Source organism: Bos indicus x Bos taurus, chromosome 9 (assembly GCF_003369695.1).
Source record: "Bos indicus x Bos taurus breed Angus x Brahman F1 hybrid chromosome 9, Bos_hybrid_MaternalHap_v2.0, whole genome shotgun sequence".
Classification (NCBI taxonomy): domain Eukaryota; kingdom Metazoa; phylum Chordata; class Mammalia; order Artiodactyla; family Bovidae; genus Bos; species Bos indicus x Bos taurus.
Window position 1 is genome coordinate 89,387,854 of NC_040084.1, and position 20,949 is coordinate 89,408,802.

The 20,949-nt window shown below is 42.4% G+C and overlaps 1 protein-coding gene across 3 annotated transcripts in view; it reads left to right on the forward strand.

The window, feature by feature from the left end:
• The window catches only part of ESR1 (estrogen receptor 1), a 410,506-nt gene that overhangs the window by 360,735 nt on the left and 28,822 nt on the right, over positions 1-20,949 (forward strand). For all 3 annotated transcript variants that reach the window (XM_027551868.1, XM_027551866.1, XM_027551867.1), the window contains exon 7: positions 10,133-10,266. In XM_027551868.1, coding sequence (XP_027407669.1) covers positions 10,133-10,266 — 134 coding nt within the window. The remainder of the gene's footprint in view (positions 1-10,132; positions 10,267-20,949) is intronic.

The following is a 20,949-nucleotide window of genomic DNA, read 5'->3' on the forward strand; positions in this document are numbered from 1 at the left end:
GCTTGGTTTCTCCGTAGCATATGGGATCTTAGTTCCCCAACCAGGGGTCGAACCTGCGTCCCCTGCATTGGAAGGTGGATTCTTAACCACTGGACCACAAGGGAAATCCTAAAGAATTATTTTTTTCTTGAGCTGAATGTATCCTCCGGACACTGCTTGAAAGCCTCATTGATTTTAATGAGCGTGGACTTCCTTGTGCTGAAAGAATCTTTTGGCATTTTTCCCAATTTGTTGGAAGTCCACTTACTGGGCACCAAGGTTGACTGGCTTCTCTTAGTAGATCCTGTATGTTTCTGAGGAAATCAGCAATAGCAGCAAAGCTTAATATGGATTGAAACTGAGAAAAGCAGAGTCCTGAAAACCTTCTTCCTACTGTTAACCTCTCCTGCTTCTTCAGGAAGGTCTGCTTGCAATGTGCCTTCTGAGAACTTTACGTTTCTAGGATGTTCCCAAATTGTCCCATGCATTTAATCCTCCACCTCCCCATGAAGACAACACTGGCTTTCAGTCTCATAGCAACTCTCCTCAAGGTAATGGACCACTTGAAATCCAGTTCTTTCAAATGAGTCATAGAACATAGTTTTTATCTTTGTTTTCTCAGAGTAACTCTAAGAAGATGATGTATTGGCCATATTCTTAAAATTTCCCCTATTGGTTTTTATTGTATTCCACTTTTCCTTTCTCTGCCTAAACACTATCCTTTCTAAGAGGAATGACATTTTTGCTAGTTATCATTATGTGTTCTTAGCTTATTTGCCTTGACATATAGCCTGTGATAGGTAAAGAACACTCACATATAAAGCACAGACTTTGATCCAAAGCCACGTGGGTTACATGTTCTCAGGTGCACAGAGGGGTGGCTGAGCCCTGAGAGAGAGATTCTCTTCTTCTAGTGAGTTTGTTCAGCACATCCTTGCAGACATCAGATCATTGCTTTTGTTCAGAATCATTTTCAGAAGAAAAGCCTTCAAACCAAGGAGGTCTTTGAAGAGTCAGAAACAAATTAGTCCTGGGTAATTTTTCAAAACACTCAGACCTTTGGTCAACTCTAAATCAGTCACTTAATACTGGGCTTTGTTATAACGATAGGAACCTTGATCTCAGTGTTCATAAGATTCTTGTTGTTGTTTAGTTTGCTAAGCAGTGTCTGATTCTTTGAGATTCCATGGACTTTAGCCCACTAGGCTCCTCTGTCCATGGGATTTCCCAGGCAAGATTTCTGCAGTGGGTTGCCGTTTCCTTCTCCAGGGGATCTTCCTGATCCAGGGATTAAACCCAAGTCTCCTGCTTGACAGGCAGATTATCTACCACTGAGCCACCTGGGAAGTCCTTGTAAGATTCTACATTTCAGTTATTTGGTTTCTTCACTCCTTGAGTGGATGTCACCAGCAGTATCATATTTTGGAGGCTCCCTCTCCAGGAATACAGCCCCTGGAGCCTCAAATTTCTCCATCCCTTATGCTGCATACTCATCAACCTCTTTCCTAATGATACCAGCTAGACGTGTCTGGTTTCGCTAAAGCAAGATGTCACAGAGATGCACTCTTTATATCCCTTTGGTCAGTTATTAGTAGTCGCCGTGTCTCAGAAGAGCACATCTTTGCATCCTAAGTATTTGTGTGTCAGTTGTTGTGACCCAAGTGGCTTGGAGCACAGAGGATGCATCTGTGCATCTATTCTGTGTCATGGGGTAGAGGCTAAATATTGTCACGGTTCTCCCTAAAATGTCTGCTGTTCAACACAGTGAAAATCTGTTTCTTACTCAGGTTGCCATCAATGCAGGCATCTTCCTTGGCAGGTGACCTTCCAACTCAAGGACCCAGGGCCTTTCTAACCTCAGGCTCTGCCCTCTACTAGGTCTGTGGACTGCTCTGTATTCAGGCAGTAGGTGGGACAGGGACTGGAGAGGCATGTCTGTTTCTTTTCTATCCACTTTATCACAGAAGTGGTCCCAGTTGCTTCCCTACACTTTTCACCAGCCAAAACCCAGTCCCATGTCCACTTTAACTTCCAGGGAATATTGGGAAATGTTTGTATGTCTAGGAGAAAGCCCAGGAGGGAAAGGAAATGTGTTGTGATCAATTCAGCAATCTTTCACTTCTGGTCACCAAATATCTACTCCCCCATACCCAAAATTCACACTGTTCCTCTCCAAGAGAGAGAATTCAGAGCTGCCTCCAGCCACGTGCTTGGTTCTAAGTCAGTCCTGCACACTGATTTCTCAGGAATATGTGGTCCCCTCTGTCCAGCACAGATATGGCTTATCCTGGTTTGGTAACCTTGATCCACAAATATATTCATTATCGCACGGTGCAGTAGGGGCGAAAGAACAGCAATTAAAAGTCAATTGAGAAACAAAGAAGTAGGAATATCCTGTGTCATTTGTCAGACAATAGTCGATACCGAGACTGCAAAAAACCAAGAGCTTTATTTCACATCTTAAGAACTGCAATTCAGGAGATACGGATTCAGATAAAGGGGAGAGCGTTCTGGGGAAGAGAGTCAGGAATTTCTAAAGGCAGAAGTCACAGGAAAAGAAGTATTTATTTTTAAGGGATAGGCTGTCATGAGTTGCTTCAGAATAAGAATCTGATAAACATTTTGAGTTTCTGGCAAAGGTTCTGGATATCTTCCTTAGGATAGTGAGTAGTCAAATGTCAGGTTCCATCCAGGCTGAGATGTGCTCAAGTTCCACTTCCTTAGTGGCCTCCTGGCTCCATTGGTCTCTTAGCAATACTGGCTCCATTTTGATTTTCTTGTCACATACTCTTTCATACCAGTCATAACATCGTACTGGATAGAATGTGTATGCATACTAAGTCACTTCAGTCGTGTCTGACTCTTTGTAACGCTATGGGCTATAGTGTACCAGGCTCCTCTGTCCGTGGGATTCTCCAGGCAGCAATACTGGAGTGGATTGCCATGCCCTCCTCCAGGGAATCTTCTTGACCCTTTGATCAAGCCCATGTCTCTTAGGTCCTCCTGCACTGGCAGATGGTTCTTTACCACCAGTGCCACCTGGGAAGCCCACTAGACAGAATGTGGAGGTTTCTACTCTGAGGAGCCAGCAAGGAGTTTCTTTAATTAGTTCCTAAATTTGCTATCTGGGGAGAAGGAACTTTCCATTCTTCGAGAACCCTGACTTCACCTTCTGGGAGGTTCTTTCTTTCCATCCTCCACACTGGCTACAGCTGAATGAGCACGGGACTGCTTCTCCTTCCAGTGTGCTCTGCCCTGTTCATAGCACATCCTGTTGGCACGTATTCCGAGTCTTCCTGAGTCCTTTCTCCATCTCCTGTCTGAATGAAGAGCACTTCAAGGACCTCTACAGGGCAGAGCTAGAGGTTAGAGGGATCCTGAGCCCCTGCATGGGAGGTTCGTTTACCAAGGAAGATGCTTACATTGGACAATGACCTGAGACGGGAATGCACTTCTATTGTGTTGAGCAGCCTAAATTTTAGGGTTAGAGACTTGAACAATCAAAGGCTTTTGTTTATTAGTTCAGACTTGTGATTTCTTTGGTAGTACAGTTGTCTTAAAAAAAAGAAGAAGAAGAGTAGGCTTCTGTTCCATTTGCCCTTGTCAGTTTCATCTGCTCGTAACCACACCCGAAGTCTTTCCTCGACACATTTCTCAAGTCTGATGTTCTCATTTGCTTCTTTGTCCTTTGGCCTCTCATGATTTACTGGTGACAGCCTTGAGGCTATTTGAAACCACAGGCTTGGATAAAGAGGTAAGGCCCACTTGATGTCACCCTTTACCACCTGAGGTGCTTTAAACACTCTAAAATCTAAGCCTTGTAAATCAAAAAGTCTTACAGGGCCTTCCAAATACAGAATGCTTTTTGACTTCGCCTCTTTAATATTTCATAGCCAGGAACATTTGGTTTTTCCAAATTTGTAAGACTGTTTATCATTGGGATTTCCCCATTTCCTTTAGTTTCTGCTTCAGAACCACTTCATTCTTGCCTGAGTTCACTTCTTTTTTGTATGGACAGCCATATACCATTACTTGGACTCCTTCTATCCACTTCTCCAGGTGAGTGGTCTGCCTTCCAAGTTCTTTCAGACCATGGTTTTACCTGATAATTTGCTGACAGGGCTCTCTAGCTTGCTCTATCTGTTTCTTATTACTCAGTATCAAGGGGGTGCTATGCTATGCTAAGTCGCTTCAGTCGTGTCCGACTCTGTGCGACACCATAGACGGCAGCCCACCAGGCTCCCCCGTCCCTGGGATTCTCCAGGCAAGAACAGTGGAGTGGGCTGCCATTTCCTTCTCTAATGCATGAAAGTGAAAAGTGAAAGTGAAGTCGCTCAGTTGTGTCTGACTCTTAGCAACCCCATGGATTGCAGCCTAACAGGCTCCACCGTCCATGGGATTTTCCAAGCAAGAGTACTGGAGTGGGGTGCCATTGCCTTCTCAGATCAAGGGGGTAAATATTTCTATATCTATACCTCACTTCCAGGGCCAATTTCATTATTGATCCTCAGAAACCAACCACTATATCAAACAATAATATATTAATGACTTACTATTTCTTATTCAACCTACAGTCCACTGTGAGTATATACTCATTCAGGCACACAGAATTTAAGTAACTGGTTCAAGGTGACATAATTGGTAAATAATGGTCTCAAGATTTGGACCTGGCAGTCAGATTCCACAGTCTTAGCCACTTTCCTCTCAAGTAATCAGCTTTAAGATATGGCCATTCAAATGTTGTATCTCTCAAGATACCTTACAATTTGCCATCTTCAGTATTGTGTTCCATACATCAAAGCGTTGTATATGCAAACCTCTTGATCATACAAATATTTATGGAGTCATAGCATGTCAGAGCATGTGCTGAGAGATTTTGTAGCATCAAAGATACAGAAACTCTTTATTTTGTTATTGGAGTATAATTGCTTTACAATGTTGTGTTAGCATCTGCTGTACAATGAAGTGAACATATATCCCCTCCCTGTTGGAGCTCCCTCCTACCCCACCACCCCCACCCATCTAGGTCATCACAGAGCACCAGGCTGAGCTCTCTTTGCTTTACAGCAGGTTCCCACTAGCTATCTTACACGTGATAATGTATACATGTCAACCCTAATCTCCCAGTTCGTCCCACCCTCTTTCCCCTACTAGGCCCACATGTTCCTTCTCTACGTCTGCATCTCTATTCCTGTGCTAGAGGTAGGTTCATCTGTGCCATTTTTCTAGATTCTACATATATAAGTTCAGTTCAGTTGCTCAGTCGTGTCCGACTCTTTGCGACCCCATGAATTGCAGCACGCCAGGCCTCCCTGTCCATCACCATCTCCTGGAGTTCACCCAAACTCATGTCCATTGAGTTGGTGATGCCATCCAACCATCTCATCCTCTGTCATCCCCTTCTCCTCCTGCCTCCAATCCCTCCCAGCATCAGAGTCTTTTCCAGTGAGTCAGCTCTTCGCATGAGGTGGCCAAAGTATGGGAGTTTCAGCTGTAGCATCATTCATTCCAAAGAACACCCAGGACTGATCTCCTTTAGATGGACTGGTTGGATCTCCTTGAAGTCCAAGGGACTCTCAAGAGTTTTCTCCAACACCACAGTTCAAAAGCATCAATTCTTCAGCGCTCAGCTTTCTTCACAGTCCAACTCTCATATCCATACATGACTACTGGAAAAACCATAGCCTTGACTAGGGGACCTTTTGATATTCAGCAGCATCTTAATTTGTAGCCTTTTTCTAACCATGTTGTAATTTTTCAGGATAGCTAAATTGAATGTCTTATGTTGATCTCCTGGGTTTTCTGTCTCCATCTATCAATGTTCATTTATACAGAGAGACTACAGGGTGGGCTTCCCTAGTGGCTCAGTGGTAACGAATCTGCCTGCCAATGCAAAAGACGAGGGTTCAATCCCTGGGTCGAGAATAACCCTTGGAGAAGGAAATTCCAATCCATTCCAGTGTTCTTGCCTGAGAAATCCCATGGATACAGGAGCCTGATGGGCTACAGTCCAAGGAGTCGCACAAGAGTCAGACATGACTTAGCAACTAAACAACAATAACAACAAAGTCCAAGGGATAGCTTTACATTTTAAGATTACTTTTGAAGATATGCAAGTGCAGGTTTGAGCTGTATATCCTCATTAGAGCTCTTTATTTCACCTGTGGAGGAATGCGTACTTAAGGGCTTCCATAAAACGGGCATTCATTTCTGTAGAGGAGGACCTCCCATGAACAAATGCGCTTTCCAAACCTGTTTCTTTCCCCATAACTTAAGTGCACATGGACTGCATTGGGAGAGGGTAAGGAGAAGAATGAGGTTTTCCATCAAGGCAATTCTGAGGTGCTCTGAACAGCAGACTGTGTGACGAGGAGAGTTCGTCACTGCAGGCTGATGTGTCTCAAAGTGGGAGTCATGGGCTGGTCTGCTTGGTAAACTACTCGTGATCTATGCCTGAAGCTGGGCTCCTTTAAAAAAATATATCTTGTTCTTTAAAAGCCCACATGTCTCTCAGGCTTAGGCATACCTCAGGGATTTCGACTAATCCTGTCTTATTGTAGTCAGGTTACCTCCAGATTCTTAGCAATCACCCCATCGCTGCACCATTGACTCATCTGTTCCTCTGATATTGAGTTAACTGTGCTAGTCTAATTGGCTCCTCAAAGTTAGTGCAGGGTGTGTCGTGAGGGTTTGAAAATGAATCACCGACCCCAATGTGTCATGACCTCCGTGGATAGTAAATGATACCTTTGTGTCAGGCAGGTGACGAGCGTCTGTTAACCTTCCAAATCCATGTGGATTTGTACCTGATCTTAGGGTGAGAAATCAGCTGTTCACTAGCTCACTCAGCAAACCTTTTCACCTGGTGGCAATGCCGATGGGAGACCCTCACATACCATGTAATCAGTCATTTCCATGCAGCTGACATTCTAGTGATTCACTGAAAATATCATCAGGGCTCTCAGAGTACATGCTTTTTATTTATTACACAAATAAAGGATTGGCTAAAGCTTTTAAACCAAATGAAGTTTTTCCACTGAAAGACAGTGGGTTCATTCTTATGGAGACATCAACGTCAAGTTTTTCCAGACTCTTAGAGCACGGCTTAGAAAACTGCAGCTTCACTGCAATGAATGTTCCCCCAGGAGCCTCAGAGTTGACACTCACACCAGCCCACATGAAGCACTTCTGTTTGCTTGGAAGGTTAGACCCAGGGTCCTTCTATCAAATTGTCTCAGTGATTTATATTTAGTGTATGCTCCCTCCATGTCCTCTAAAAGAAAATGTGCATGTGCATGCAAACACGTGCAAATACACACACACAGATACACATTAAGAACTGAAGTGAGAGTCGTGGGTGTGCGCCATGGCTGAGGGCTTGGTCCTAAAGTGTGCTGAAGTGCCAGCATTGTGCTGTGGCCAGGTAATAACTGCTGCTTAGAAATGCCAGGATAGCATCCGATGAGAAGAGGCTGAAAAGAATACACTCTCACTGGCAGAGTGAAGAACAAACTCCTCATGAGAAAATGTAGGAGACTGTTGTAAGGGGATGAGAAGGAAAGAGGATTGTTAAGACTCCACTATCTCCGTTTCTGAACTGAACTTTTGCTCACAGCAGGCAAACACAGGCTCCCTCCCACACTGAGAAGCCGTCCCCTGCCCGTGTGCAGTCTGTTAAGTAAACAAAGACTTTATACTGAGAAAGGAACATTTCTCTATTTTGGCTATGAGTTGTTATTTTTAAAGTTTAGCCTCCAAACATGTCTCCCTCTCCTTGTTTATTTTTTCACTAGAAAGAAAAAAAAAAAAAATCAGCTACAGGACAGGAAAGCTCACTTGTAGATTAAGGCCACTTTAGGTTTAAGGCTCACTTGGGCTTGAGGCCCACTCACCTTTTGGGGTAACACCAGCTCATTCCTCCCGTGGAGCAATATATCTTTTCAAGATTCCCCTCTGCTAATGTCGAGCTCTCACGCACCCAGATTTCCACAAAGCAGAAGGCACTTTGGGAATTGTTTACTGGATACTTCAGGTAAAAAGGCCAGGCTCTACCCTGATATCTATGACTCTACCTATTTATCATTGTCTGTAGCTAAGACTTAAATATGGCCCCTATGGTGTGCTACATGCCATTTAAGTACTTTACATAAAAACTCATTTACCTTTAACTGAGAACTTTATGACAATTGCTTCAATATTGGTGTGGGTTAAATTCGGAGAGACTGTTATTCGATGTAATACACGTCTTCTGGGGAATATACCCTGTATTGCACTCATCTTTTTCCTTGTCTGTCTTGACTCTGTTTTGAATCTCTTTATTTAAAATTTATATTGAAGTAAAGTTGATATACAATATTGCATTAGTTTCTGGTGTATAGCAAGTGATCCAGTTATATATATACACATATATATTCATTTTCAGATTATTTTCCATTATAGTTTATTGCAGGATATTGAATGTTTTTATACTATACTGTGCTATACAGTAAGATCTGGGTTTTTATTGTATATATAGTAGTATGTATCTGCTAATCCCAAACTTCTAATTTATCTCACCCCCTCCATCCCAATCTCTATATTAACAAGGTCCATGGTTTTCCTCCCTGTACCCTAATGTTAACACAAAGCCTCATATATAATGGGCCCTCAATAAGTCATTTTGAATGTGTCTAGACATAAACATAAGTATAGACATTGCATGAAATGTCTGTAACAGCACAGTACTTGAAATCAAACTAAAAGTCAAACAACAAAAAACTGATTAAAGAAATAAAACCATTTTGTTTGGTGAAAAAACTGTGCCGCTGTTAAAAACAATTGATGAAGAACTCTAAAGTATATCCATTAAAAACAAAATAAAGTGCTGGACAAGGTGTTAACTGTTCATGTTTTAAATTTTTATATATGTTACAAACATAGGTTTGCATATGCATAAAATATCTTAGCTTCTTCCTATGCCCCAAGCTCATCATGCCCCCAATTCAGTTAATGAATAACTAGATGAATGCATTCCTTTCAGATGTATCATCTCTGCATTTAGTTTCTGTACCAATCCTATTGAAAAATATACTAATACTTTCTTTTGAAGATATTGCATGTTTTGAACCTTTGAAAGTGAAAAATGAAAGTGAAGTCGGTCAGTCATGTCTGACTCTTTGCGTCCCCACGGACTGTAGCCCACCAGGCTCCTCCATCCATAGGATTTTCCAGGCAAGAGTATTGGAGTGGGTTGCCGTCTCCTTCTCCAGAGGATCTTCCTGACCCAGGGATCGAACCCAGGTCTCCCACATTGTAGGCAGACACTTTACTGTCTGGGCTGCCAGGGAACTTCCCTTTGGGTTTGCTTATTTAATAGTTACAACTACAAATGTTAGATCCGTGACACCAAAGCTTTGTTGTACAGGGAAGATGCTTAAACTTCTTATAATGATGTAAGATGTCTTTCATCTTCTTTCCTAGACTACTGCCCTGTCTCCTCCTCCCTCCAGATTTTTTCACACTGTTCCTCCTTTCCACGTTTGGGAGCTCTTCCACTGATGCTTTCATACCTCAACCCAGTGAGATCCTACGTTTTCTTAAAGTGTCCACTCAATGTCCACTCATTAAAGATAAATGACATCTTCACCTGTCATCCTAGGCAACATTAATGGTTTCCACACAGCTACAGCTCATGGTTTTCATAGTTGGTCCTGTATCTCCAAATCATTTTAATACACTTATTAATACAAATTGTATTATCTCAAGGTCATGAGCATATTGATATTAGAAGCCCTATTTTTATTCTTATTATTATCACAACAACTAGAATATCATAGGCGATTGATAAATATTTATTAGAAAAAATGTTTTTACCTGAATTAAAATCATGTTTAATTATCCATAGGTTGAAGAACTTCATATTTAACATAACAGATTTGGGGACTGAATAAGACATCTTTTCTAAGAATTTGAAATGGAAGTCTTTTTATGGATGGAAAATCTTTTTCCATCTTGCCTTCTAGAATTCAAGTGAATGTTCATGCTCCATGAAGAGAATGGGCTGTGGTTTTTTGTGACAGATTTGGAATCAGTAGATTTTTATGAATGTGAACCTTATCATGTCTTCTGGAATTTTTTTGTGCTTTAATATTTTTGTCTGTGTGTGTTTTCATAGGAACCAGGGAAAATGTGTGGAAGGCATGGTGGAGATCTTTGACATGTTGCTGGCTACTTCGTCTCGGTTCCGTATGATGAATCTCCAGGGAGAAGAGTTTGTGTGCCTCAAATCCATCATCTTGCTTAATTCTGGTGAGTGAATCACATGGGAAAATTTAATGCCAAGTTACTGGAAGAAACATTTATTTGTATTTTTCAACCAGATACAAGCTACCTATTACAAAGGCATAATCACAAATTGAAAACAGCAACTGATGTACATTTAAATTAGCTATCTTTTTGGCACTAGGGATAAAAAATCTGCCTGCCAATGCAGGAGGTGCAAGAGATGCAATTTTGATTCCTCTGTCAGGAAGATCTCCTGGAGGGGGAAATGGCAATCCACTCCAGTATTGTCTGGAAAATCCCAAGGACAGAGGAGCCTAGTGGGCTAGAGTCCATGGGGTCGCAAAGAGGCTGGCACAGGTGAGCATGGACACATCTTCTTTGTAGATGACTTATGGAGGCAAAACCATGCTGATCAAATAAGATGAATGAAAGCAAAAATTCAACATTGAATCAGGTGGCCTTGTTGAAATAGTAGCATCCTTCCACAGATATGAGTTTATTTATTTATATTTTATTAAAGTGACACATGTATATGGACATAAGTCTGTTGTTAGTTGTATGTGTCAGAAAGTAAGTAGAGTGGTTGACCCTGTTAGGATACTGTGACCAGTTCCAAGCTTCAGATCATAAGGAAAGAGACTTATTTGAGACAGACTGTGTTTCTGGTCAAAACTGATTAGCTGAAAAATACCATTGACTCAGAGATAGAAAAACCTAATTCTAAAACCAAGGAACATGGAATTTGGTATGTTGGTCCAGCTAAAAGAGTGGTTTTCATTTGATCCATGGTATCCAATTCAACTGTCCTTTCCTATTTATTCATTTGAGAAATATTAGCTGAGAGTGGCATCCTTTTTTTTTTTTTTTTTCGCTAGTGAGGCTGGCTGTTGCATAATGAGTCACTCCAGGTCATCCAGATGGAAACTATGGCTCAGCCTGAATTAGCACCCTGACTCGTCCCAGCCTCTTCAGCAGTCAAATCTAAGCACTTGATCTCCAGCCTATAACACCTGATGCTTGACAATGGGGTGTCAGCTGCACAGTTTAGATGCCCTTAACCTTGACCTTAGCCCCCTAGCCCCAGGCCTGCCTCCTGCTGGAGACCTCATTCTCACACAGAAATCACAGCTACCTTGAAGCCCTGGACCTGATTTTAGATTTAGCTTCTTACACCCTTCGATATGGTCTCAAATTTCCCAGTAGCTGAACTAGAGTCTTTGTTGATCCCCATTTGGGGAGAATTGGCACTTGCTTGTCTTTTGAGGTGTTTTGCTGATGAATGTCAATCCCTTCCCACCTCCCCTGACAATTTTCCACTTCTCCCCACCAGTGCTTGTAACCTGTATTGCTTAATGGTTCTGACAGTAATCATTCTCCCTTATCAACTGATAAATGGAAATCTGTACCGTTACACTAGGCAAGGACTGAATTGCAGGATGAAGTTGTGTGAAAAATAATGGCGTCTCTACTAAGGAAGTGATTACCACGGCATTCAAGTTTCAGTTTCCACTCACATGCATTGTGCTTTTCATTTGAGTCATTTGTCCTGTTGGTTGAAGGGTCCAGAGCCCACAATGGCTCTTTATTGGAGGAGAGTTCTGGGAGCAGTGCCACTCGGCTGCACCGTGCCAGGTCCCGAACCTGCTCCTTCTTCGCTGGAGGGCTGGCACGCGCCGACGGCTCTCGTGTGGACAATCTGTTAATTTCAGGGAAGGCAGGCCTATAAAGTGCTGGGACTTTTTTCCCTACTTTTACCAGGAAATAATACCCTGGACAGGAAGTGAAATTAACCAGAGTCATATAGTAGATGCTCTGACCTTGATGATCAAAAATATTTCCTTCAGATGTGTATCTTATTTTCCTGCATTACTGGTCTGTGCCTGTGAGAGGGTGTATTTTTTTTTCATATTATATAATAGAAAAGGGGGAACTTTTGCCATCAAAATATTGGATTTATAGGCCTGAGTCTTTTAAATCCCAGAGGGAAAAACTTTCAGCTCTCACAAGAAAGTCTTTTATGAAAAGACTGGCACTGGCATCTCAAAAACAGTACTTCTTGCCACAGAATTTGGACCTTCACCTGCTGCCTCCTGACACCAGTTAAACTTGCCGCCTCCATCCTTGTTCCTTCAGCTCTTTCTCAGGATATTCTGTGAGCTGCCTTGCACCGGGAGGGCTGGAATGCTATTTTGGAGAAACAAGGCACCATCTCAGTGACAGTTTATGGTTGTCTTTTTTTGAGACGCCAGTAGCTCATCTTTTCTCTCAAGAGCAGTACTGCTGGCTCATGGGCTGTAGCAAAACAGAAGCTGTCTCTCAACCTGGGAAAAGTGAAATCACTCTTTCCACCCCCAGAGTGATTTCTGTTTTGGAAAAGTGGATCTGCCTGCTGAGCACAGCTCCCGACGTCTCACATTGTTCCTGAAAAAAACAGAATCGAAAAGGACTTGACTGCAAAACACAGGGGTGTGGCGCTCCGGGCCTTTTTCAGAGCAGTGATCAGTGATACTAGGGTCACCACGATCAACACCTTTTTCCAACTACCGGAGGTGTGGGCTTTTCTTAAAACCCAACCACGCCATAGCTCGGATCAGGGGCCATTCTTCACCTGTTGTGAGACAAACTACGAAGTGACGCTAATTCCTGGACTCTCTGACAGAAGGCAAGCTAGAAATGATTCAGGACAACTGTGCTAGAAGATGCTTTCTTGATACTTGGGAAACAAAACCTCAGTGTGTAGAGAAACCTGGCGTTTCGTGTTGAGCCCCTGTCACTAAAGTCTGAGAAGGGTGTGTTTACATTGGCCTTGACTTTGGCACAGAGGCACAGGGGGAGTTGAATGGTTGTTATGAGGACCTGCTAGGAATGTGTTTCTGGAAGCCTTGACAAGGTCTCCCAGGTGCCAACGTTTCCATGAGAAGGCCTCCTCACAGCTATTTGGGAGTGGGAGATTTTCATCATTTCTGCGACAGAAGAATTTATTCCTTTGCTTGCAAAAGTCTCCAGTCATCCACAGGACAAGCAGTTTTTCCACTCTCCACCAAAGGACAGAGGCCTTTCTGGTTAATCTGAAGATGTCTTCGCCCAATCAGTATTAGCGTCAAGGGATTCTGAGAGCCAGCTGGACAGGGTTCAAGGTAGGACAAATGCAAATAGGGCAGATGAACTCAGGGTAAAAGGCTGTTGAGGGAGCAGCAGTGGAAGAGGAGGATGGAGCTGGAGCTACATCGGGGAGGAGGTTCTGGGCCCATTTACAGTATTCCTGCTATCCTGTGGGACTTTAGTTCTTTTTTGTAATTCCAGTATTTCAAATTCTTCAAGCCCAGTTCAGATCTTACTTCATTCAGGAAATCTTGCTATGACCCCGTCCGTAATGAGTTTTTCTTCTCTAGACTGTTTTAGTTCTTAGAGCTAACACCTCACATCTAGCATTTAGTCAGTTGGTTGGCTGATTTCATTCATTGATTCAGTCATTTCATTCATTCATTTAAGAACTCATCAGTGATGGAATTCCCACTGTGAACTTTACACCAAGTATACGAAGATATATAGGGCTTCTCTGGTAGCTCAGTTGGTAAAGGATCTGCCTGCAATGCAGTAGATGGGGTTTGATTCCCTGGGTTGGGAAGATCCCCTAGAGGAGGGAATGGCAACCCACTCCAATGTTCTTGCCTGGAGAATCCCATGGACAGAGGAGCCTGGTGGGCCACAGTCTATGGGATCACAAGAGTTGGACAGGACTTAGCAACTACACCACCACCAAATGAAAATGGATGACATGGTTTTTTGCTTTTGGTTTTCCAGTTGTTTTTTTTTTAACCCAGGTGGAGTCTTTACGCATGTGTACTAATTTCTCTATAAATCATTAATGTCTTTTTGTATTCCTCAGAGCCTGTAAACTGCCAATAAGTATTATACTGTCAAGTCACTTAATAGATGCTTGTTTGCTGGGTGTGACCAGAGGGACCTAAAAAGTTTCCATTTTTCCTGTCCTGTGCCCACCATGATGAAACATGTCATCCTTTTCAGTTTATTAAAGATCTAGATAATGGGAAAAATAATGTCTGTCTCCTCAGGTTTTTGTGAGATCTAGGGGAAACTGTGTATAAAGTGTGTAATGCAGGGACTTCCCTGGTGGTCTGGTAGTTGAGAGCCCACCTTCCAATGCAGGGGACACAGGTTCGATCCCTGGTGGGGGAACTAGGATTCTACATGCTGCAGAGCAGCTAAGTCCATGCCACAACTAGAGAAGCCCGTGTGCAGCAGCGAAGACTCAGCATAGCCTAAATAAATAAAAAGTGTGTAATGCACTTCCTGGAACATAGTAGGTCCTCAGTCAGTGACAGTTGTCATCATCACTTATGAGAATCTCCGACTTAAAAGGAGTCAGCTCATGCCTCTTTTCAACATAATTAAGTTCTTTGGGGCTTCCCAGGTGGCACCAGTGGTAAAGAACCCACCTGCCAATGCAGGAGACATAAGAAACAAGAATGCGATCGCTGGGTTGGGAAGATCCCCTGGAGGAGGGCTTGGCCAACCACTCCAGTATTGTTGCCTAGACAATCCCATGGATAGAGGCACCTGGTGGGCTACAGTACATAGCATTGCAAAGAGACACGACTGAAGTGACTTAGCATGCAGAAGTGCTTTTAGTTTAAAAGCCTCCCTCTCACTGGGCTTAAAAAAATATGCAAGGACAGGAGGGTAATAACAATAGAGTTTGCAGCTGTTCTGAGGCTTTGTTACTTGTGCTATTTAATTTTATTTAGAGAAAATTTAGAGCAAGATTTGTCTGATAGATAATAATGGATTGTTATTTAATTTTGGCTAACCTTAATGAAAACCGGTGGTGTCCCTATTCCGTGTCGGTTGACTGCTTCTTTGCATCCTCTCTCCCCACATATGTGATCCTCACAAAGCTTTCAGAACCCACTCCCATTCAGAACACCACCTTTTTAGGGAATTTTTCAAGACTTGGAAAAATTCAAGAGTCAAAGCTCAATATGTATAAATCTACAGTCCCTGATAAATGTTGGATTTGGCTTGCAAATTCAATTTAATAATTATTTCTATCCATTTTCTTAACTTTCTTCTGACCACCATTCTTTATATGTCTCAATAATTCTGAAGAGCCTCACCTACTTTTCTCCCTGGTAACTTTATCCAGCTGGCTCCCTGGAGAGCCTGTCAGACCCCTGACTCCAGCTCCTCTGCCTTCTCTGTGTTACAGTGGATCTCTTTTCCTCTCCTGATGCACGAACTAACTCTAGTTACTCCAATTCTGTGTCTGCTGGATCCCCGTGGTATCTTTGGCAGGCCTGTTGGTTACTCCTGGACAATCTCATGTTATAGAAACATACCCTTCATTACCTGTTCATCCAAAATTGATCTTCAGACATTTCTCTTTCAATTGATGGAATATTAGAGAGCAGAAAAGAGCCAAAACCATAGGGACTTAAAACCCAAAGCAAAAAATAAAAGGAAAGTGAAAAGCCGAAAAGGAAGAATTATGACAACATCTCTAAAGTGTGTATCTTGGTGTTCATCTAAAGAAAAAAGGGTGTGGAATATCACACAAGTGCGTATATGTTAAGCATAAGCATAAAAATGGTGCCAGCTCCTGTGCGTCACTCAGCTCTTTGTTAATGTGGCACACCTTGTCGTCTTGATGACTTGATGAAACATCTGGTGCTGAAGGTGATGACATTTGCTTTGTGTATGTTCACCAGAGGCTGCGCTCTGCTCAAAGAAGCATTTATAATCATGATTAATTACAACAGGCTCCCATCTCACAGAATATTTCGTCTTTCCAGACCCGAATACTTTGCACTCCTTCTGTTAATTATTAGACATTAGGACACTTAAGAAACATACTGGCTGTAAATATTAAGGATCATTATTTCTTTAACTGTTAAAGTTCTCCGATAGGAACAAGCCTTGGAATCTCATATAGATGCATTGTCAGTATGCCAATGGCTGCCACAGTGGAGAAGATTTGATTATATTGTCTCTTGAGTTCTTTGTAATGCCAAACTTCCTGTCCAGGGAGCGTGCCTATTGTCTTGTCGTAATTTTGAGATAAATGGCTCTTTATAGTTATTAAGTTGTTCACTGTCTTCTTGCTGGCTGATGGATTCTGTTGGCAGTAGATTCAACTCTTGAGCCTTTCCTTGCTCCCACCTTCTGGTGTGGCCTTAAGCCTCATGGTCTCGGTTAATTTCTTTCTTTCTTTTTTTTTTTTTTTACTGTTTATTTTTATTTATTTATTTGGCTACACAGGGCTTTAGTTGCATCCTGTAAGATCTTCAGCATGCAGATGCTTAGTTGCAACATGTAGGATCTAGTTCCCTGATCAGGGATGGAACCTGGGTCCCCTACATTGCGAGCATGAGTCTTATCCACTGGACCACCAGGGAAGTCCTTGCCTTCATTAATTTCTTGAACACTTGGTGTGCCATGGACTTTGTCTTAGAAAGGCCAGTCATTCAAGAGAAGCAACACTGCCACTTAGCAGATAAGGGATGCCATTTCATAAGCCACTTCCCTGAGACATATCTGTACAATGGATATAATGATACCTAACAGACAGGTAGGTATCATTATTCAGACAAATTGAATTATTCTAACAAATTCAGACTTAAATTGAAGAAAGTAGGGAAAACCACTAGACCATTCAGGTATGACCTAAATCAAATCCCTTATGATTATACAGTGGAAGTGAGAAATAGATTTAAGGGCCTAGATCTGATAGATAGAGTGCCTGATGAACTATGGACTGAGGTTCGTGACATTGTACAGGAGACAGGGATCAAGACCATCCCCATGGAAAAGAAATGCAAAAAAGCAAAATGGCTGTCTGCGGAGGCCTTACAAATAGCTGTGAAAAGAAGAGAAGCGAAAAGCAAAGGAGCAAAGGAAAGATATAAGCATCTGAATGCAGAGTTCCAAAGAATAGCAAGAAAAGATAAGAAAGCCTTCTTCAGTGATCAATGCAAAAAAATAGAGGAAAACAACAGAATGGGAAAGACTAGAGATCTCTTCAAGAAAATTAGAGATACCAAGGGAATATTTCATGCAAAGATGGGCACAATAAAGGACAGAAATGGTATGGACCTAACAGAAGCAGAAGATATTAAGAAGAGATGGCAAGACTACACAGAAGAACTGTACAAAAGAGATCTTCACGCCCCAGATAATCACGACGGTGTGATCACCGACCTAGAGCCAGACATCCTGGAATGTGAAGTCAAGTGGGCCTTAGAAAGCATCACTATGAACAAAGCTAGTGGAGGTGATGGAATTCCAATTGAGCTCTTTCAAATCCTGAAAGATGATGCTATGAAAGTGCTGCACTCAATATGCCAGCAAATTTGGAAAACTCAGCAGTGGCCACAGGACTGGAAAAGGTCAGTTTTCATTCCAATCCCAAAGAAAGGCAATGCCCAAGATTGCTCAAACTACTGCACAATTGCACTCATCTCACATGCTAGTAAAGTAATGCTCAAAATTCTCCAAGCCAGGCTTCAGCAATACGTGAACCGTGAACTTCCTGATGTTCAGGCTGGTTTTAGAAAAGGCAGAGGAACCAGAGATCAAATTGCCAATATCCGCTGGATCACTGAAAAAGCAAGAGAGTTCCAGAAAAACATCTATTTCTGCTTTATTGACTATGCCAAAGCCTTTGACTGTGTGGATCACAATAAACTGTGGAAAATACTGAAAGAGATGGGAATACCAGACCACCTGATCTGCCTCTTGAGAAATTTGTATGCAGGTCAGGAAGCAACAGTTAGAACTAGACATGGATCAACAGACTGGTTCCAAATAGGAAAAGGAGTACGTCAAGGCTGTATATTGTCACCCTGCTTATTTAACTTCTATGCAGAGAACATCATGAGAAACGCTGGACTGGAAGAAACACAAGCTGGAATCAAGATTGCCGGGAGAAATATCAATCACCTCAGATATGCAGATGATACCACCCTTATGGCAGAAAGTGAAGAGGAACTAAAAAGCCTCTTGATGAAAGTGAAAGTGGAGAGTGAAAAAGTTGGCTTAAGAACAGTCTTATGGACTCTATGGGAGAGGGAGAGGGTGGGAAGATTTGGGAGAATGGCATTGAAACATGTAAAATATCATGTATGAAACGAGATGCCAGTCCAGGTTCGATGCATGATACTGGATGCTTGGGGCTGGTGCACTGGGACGATACAGAGGGAGGGTATGGGGAGGGAGGAGGGAGGAGGGTTCAGGATGGGGAACACATGTATACCTGTGGTGGATTCATTTTGATATTTGGCAAAACTAATACGATTATGTAAAGTTTAAAAATAAAATAAAATTTAAAAAATAATAAAAAATTAAAAAAATAAAACCAAAAAAAAAATCAACGTTCAGAAAACGAAGATCATGGCATCGGGTCCCATCACGTCATGGGAAATAGATGGGGAAACAGTGGAAACAGTGTCAGACTTCATTTTTGGGGGGCTCCAAAATCACTGCAGATGGTGACTACAGCCATGAAATTAAAAGACACTTACTCCTTGGAAGGAAAGTTATGTCCAACCTAGATAGCATATTCAAAAGCAGAGACATTACTTTGCCAACAAAGGTTCGTCTAGTCAAGGCTATGGTTTTTTCCTGTGGTCATGTATGGATGTGAGAGTTGGACTGTGAAGAAGGCTGAGCGCTGAAGAATTGATGCCTTTGAACTATAGTGTTAGAGAAGACTCTTGAAAGTCCCTTGGACTGCAAGGAGATCCAACCAGTCCATTCTGAAGGAGGTCAGCCCTGGGCTTTCTTTGGAAGGAATGATGCTAAAGCTGAAACTCCAGTACTTTGGCCACCTCATGCGAAGAGTTGACTCATTGAAAAAGACTCTGATGCTGGGAGGGATTGGGGGCAGGAGGAGAAGGGGACGACAGAGGATGAGATAGCTGGATGGCATCACTGACTCGATGGACGTGAGTCTGAGTGAACTCCGGGAGTTGGTGATGGACAGGGAGGCCTGGCGTGCTGCCATTCATGGGGTCGCAAAGAGTCGGACACGACTGAGCGACTGAACTGAACTGAACAGACGGGAGTGCTGTGACTATTGAAACTATGCCCGCCTGGCACATCATAGGTCAGTTTGTAGACTCGCCAAATACAAAAACTGTAACCATGTTGTTCTTCAGTTCAGTCATTCATTTGTGTCTGACTCTTTGCAACCTAATGGACTGCAGCATACCAAGCTTCCCTATTCATCACCAATGCCTGGTGCAAGCTCAAACTCATGTCCATCGAGTTGGTGATGCCATCCAACCATCTCATCCTCTCTTGTCCCCTTCTCCTCCTGCATTCAATCTTTCTCAGCATCAGGGTCTTTTCAAATGAGTCAGTTCTTCACATCCTGTGGCCAAAGTGTTGGAGCTTCAGCATCAGTACTTCCAATGAATATTCAGGACTGATTTTCTTCAGGATTGACTGGTTTGATCTCCTTGCAGTCCAAGGGACTCTCAAGAGTCTTCTGCAACACCACAGTTCAAAAGCATCAATTCTTTGGCACTCAGCTTTCTTTATGGTCCAACTTTCACATCAATACATGACTACTGGAAAAGCCCTAGCTTTGACTAGATGGACCTTTGTTGACAAAGTAATGTCTCTGCTTTTTAATATGCTGTCTAGGTTGGTCATAGCTTTTCTTCCAAGGAGCAAGTGTCTTTTAATTTCATGACTCAGTCACCATCTGCAGTGATTTTGGAGCCCAAGAAAATAGTCTGTCATTTTTTCCATTTTTTTTCTCCATCTATTTGCCATGAAGTGATAGGACCGGATGCCACGATCTTAGTTTTTTTAAATGTTGAGTTTCAAGCCAGCTTTTTCACTCTCCTCTTTTACTTTCATCAGGAGACTCACTTCCTCTTCACTTTCTGCCATAAGGGTGGTGTCATCTGCATATCTGAGGTTATGGATATTTCTCCCGACAATCTTGATTCCAGCTTGTGTTTCATCCAGCCCGGCATTTCGCATGATGTATTCTGCATATAAGTTAAAGAAGCAGGGTGACAATATACATCTTAACATACTCCTCTCCCAATTTGGAACCAGTCTATGTCCAGTTCTAACTGTTGCTTCTTGACCTGTATACAGATTTCTCCAGAGGCACATAAGGTGGTCTGGTATTCCTGTCTCTTGAAGAATTTTCCACAGTTTGTTGTGATCCACACAGTCAAAGGCTTTGGCATTTGTAGAAATAGATGTTTTTCTGGAATTCTTTTGCTTTTTCTATGATCCAACGGATGTTGGCAATTTGATCTCTGGTTCCTCTGCCTTTTCTAAATCCAGCTTGAACATCTGGAAGTTCTCAGTTCATGTACTGTTGAAGCCTGGCTTGGAGAATTTTGAGCATTACTTTGCTAGTGTGTGAGACGAGTGCAATTGTGCGGTAGTTTGAGCATTCTTTGGCATTGCCTGTCTTTGGGATTGGAATGAAAACTGAGCTTTTTCAGTCCTGTGGCCACTGCTGAGTTTTCCAAATTTGCTGGCATATTGAGTGCAGCACTTTCACAGCATCATCTTTTAGGATTTGAAATAGCTCAACTGGAATTCCATCACTTCCATTAGCTTTGTTTGTAGTGATGCTTACTAAAGCCCACTTGACTTTACATTCCAGGATGTCTGTCTCTAGGTGAGTGATCACGTCATCATGCTTATCTAGGTCATTTG